The sequence below is a fragment of the Entamoeba dispar genome, genomic scaffold, assembly GCF_000209125.1.
Source record: "Entamoeba dispar SAW760 scf_1105229462181 genomic scaffold, whole genome shotgun sequence".
NCBI lineage: Eukaryota > Evosea > Mastigamoebida > Endamoebidae > Entamoeba > Entamoeba dispar.
This window is the reverse complement of record NW_001855064.1, coordinates 102-1,149: the sequence shown is the minus strand read 5'-3', so window position 1 is coordinate 1,149 and position 1,048 is coordinate 102. Positions and strand designations below refer to the sequence as shown.

The 1,048-nt window shown below is 24.4% G+C and overlaps 1 protein-coding gene across 1 annotated transcript, besides 2 other annotated features; it reads left to right on the top strand.

Moving 5' to 3' along the window:
* Positions 1–26: 26 nt before the first annotated feature.
* On the top strand, positions 27–482 carry EDI_304310 (uncharacterized protein; the record flags this gene model as incomplete). Its single annotated transcript, XM_001739420.1, has 1 exon — positions 27–482. One exon carries the CDS (start codon positions 27–29, stop codon positions 480–482), a length of 456 nt encoding a protein of 151 aa, XP_001739472.1.
* Positions 483–751: 269 nt separating this feature from the next.
* Positions 752–884: a microsatellite.
* A 147-nt stretch (positions 885–1,031) lies between these two features.
* Positions 1,032–1,048: part of a sequence feature (AT_rich) that runs on past the window's edge.

The window sequence follows — 1,048 nt, the reverse complement described above, 5'->3', positions numbered from 1 at the left end:
AAACATTTAAAGTTCCACCGAAGTGTATGGTATGTGGAATGTCCAAGAACAATAATATATATGAGTTACCACATAATATTAAAGAAAAGGAAACAATTATATTCCCATTTTTATCAAAAAACAGATATGGAATAATAGCATATGTTAAGAGAATTAACATAGCAGGGAAGGAAAGGGAAGAATGTATAGTACATATTAGATATGGAAATGTTAAATATCCGGGGTTTATGAGAGGAATGAATAGACAAATAATGAAAGTATTAGAATTAACAAATGAACCAATAATTTATTCAATAAAAATTGATGAATGTATTGAACAATTGAAGCAGAATGGTTATATAACCCTTTTCTTAATGGAAAGTTTCATAAAGAAAAGAAAGGACGATGAAATAACAGGAAAACCAAAAAAACTAAGAGAATATATTTCAATAGAAAAAATGATAGAGTCATTCAAAAATTATAAAGAAATTAACTCTAATTAATTTTCATTAACAAAATTATCTTTTTAAAGGAATAGTTGAGTAAATAGAAGTGCAATATGTTATAGAAGCAAAATATTTTGCACCCATAAAAAACGCATCAAGTATTTTGTTTTCAAATTGTTTCATCTTCAAATGACTAAGTTGAAGTTCTTTAATTTTCAATAATTATTGAGATATGAAGAACTATTGAAAAGATTGATAAAAATTTGGACAAAAATAATCAAAAACATTTGTGGCAATTATTCAAAATGGAAAATAATTTGCCACTGAAATGAAAAAAACAAATAAAAAAGAGATAAAAGGAAATAAAAGAATAAAAAAGAAAGAAGTTAAAAAGAGAGAATAAAGGAAGAAATAAACACAAATTTTTAAAGGGGAAAATAAAAAGGGGCAATAAAAAAAGCATCTAGTTTATTAGCGGAAAATAAATAGGAATATTCTATTGTGCAAAATATTTTACACCTTGTCTTTTTAGCATTTTATTTAGATGCATAATTCCATTACTTATTTTGGTTCTCGAAAAATGATATAGAGGATTTGAAACATTTGTTTTTAATTTCTAAAAA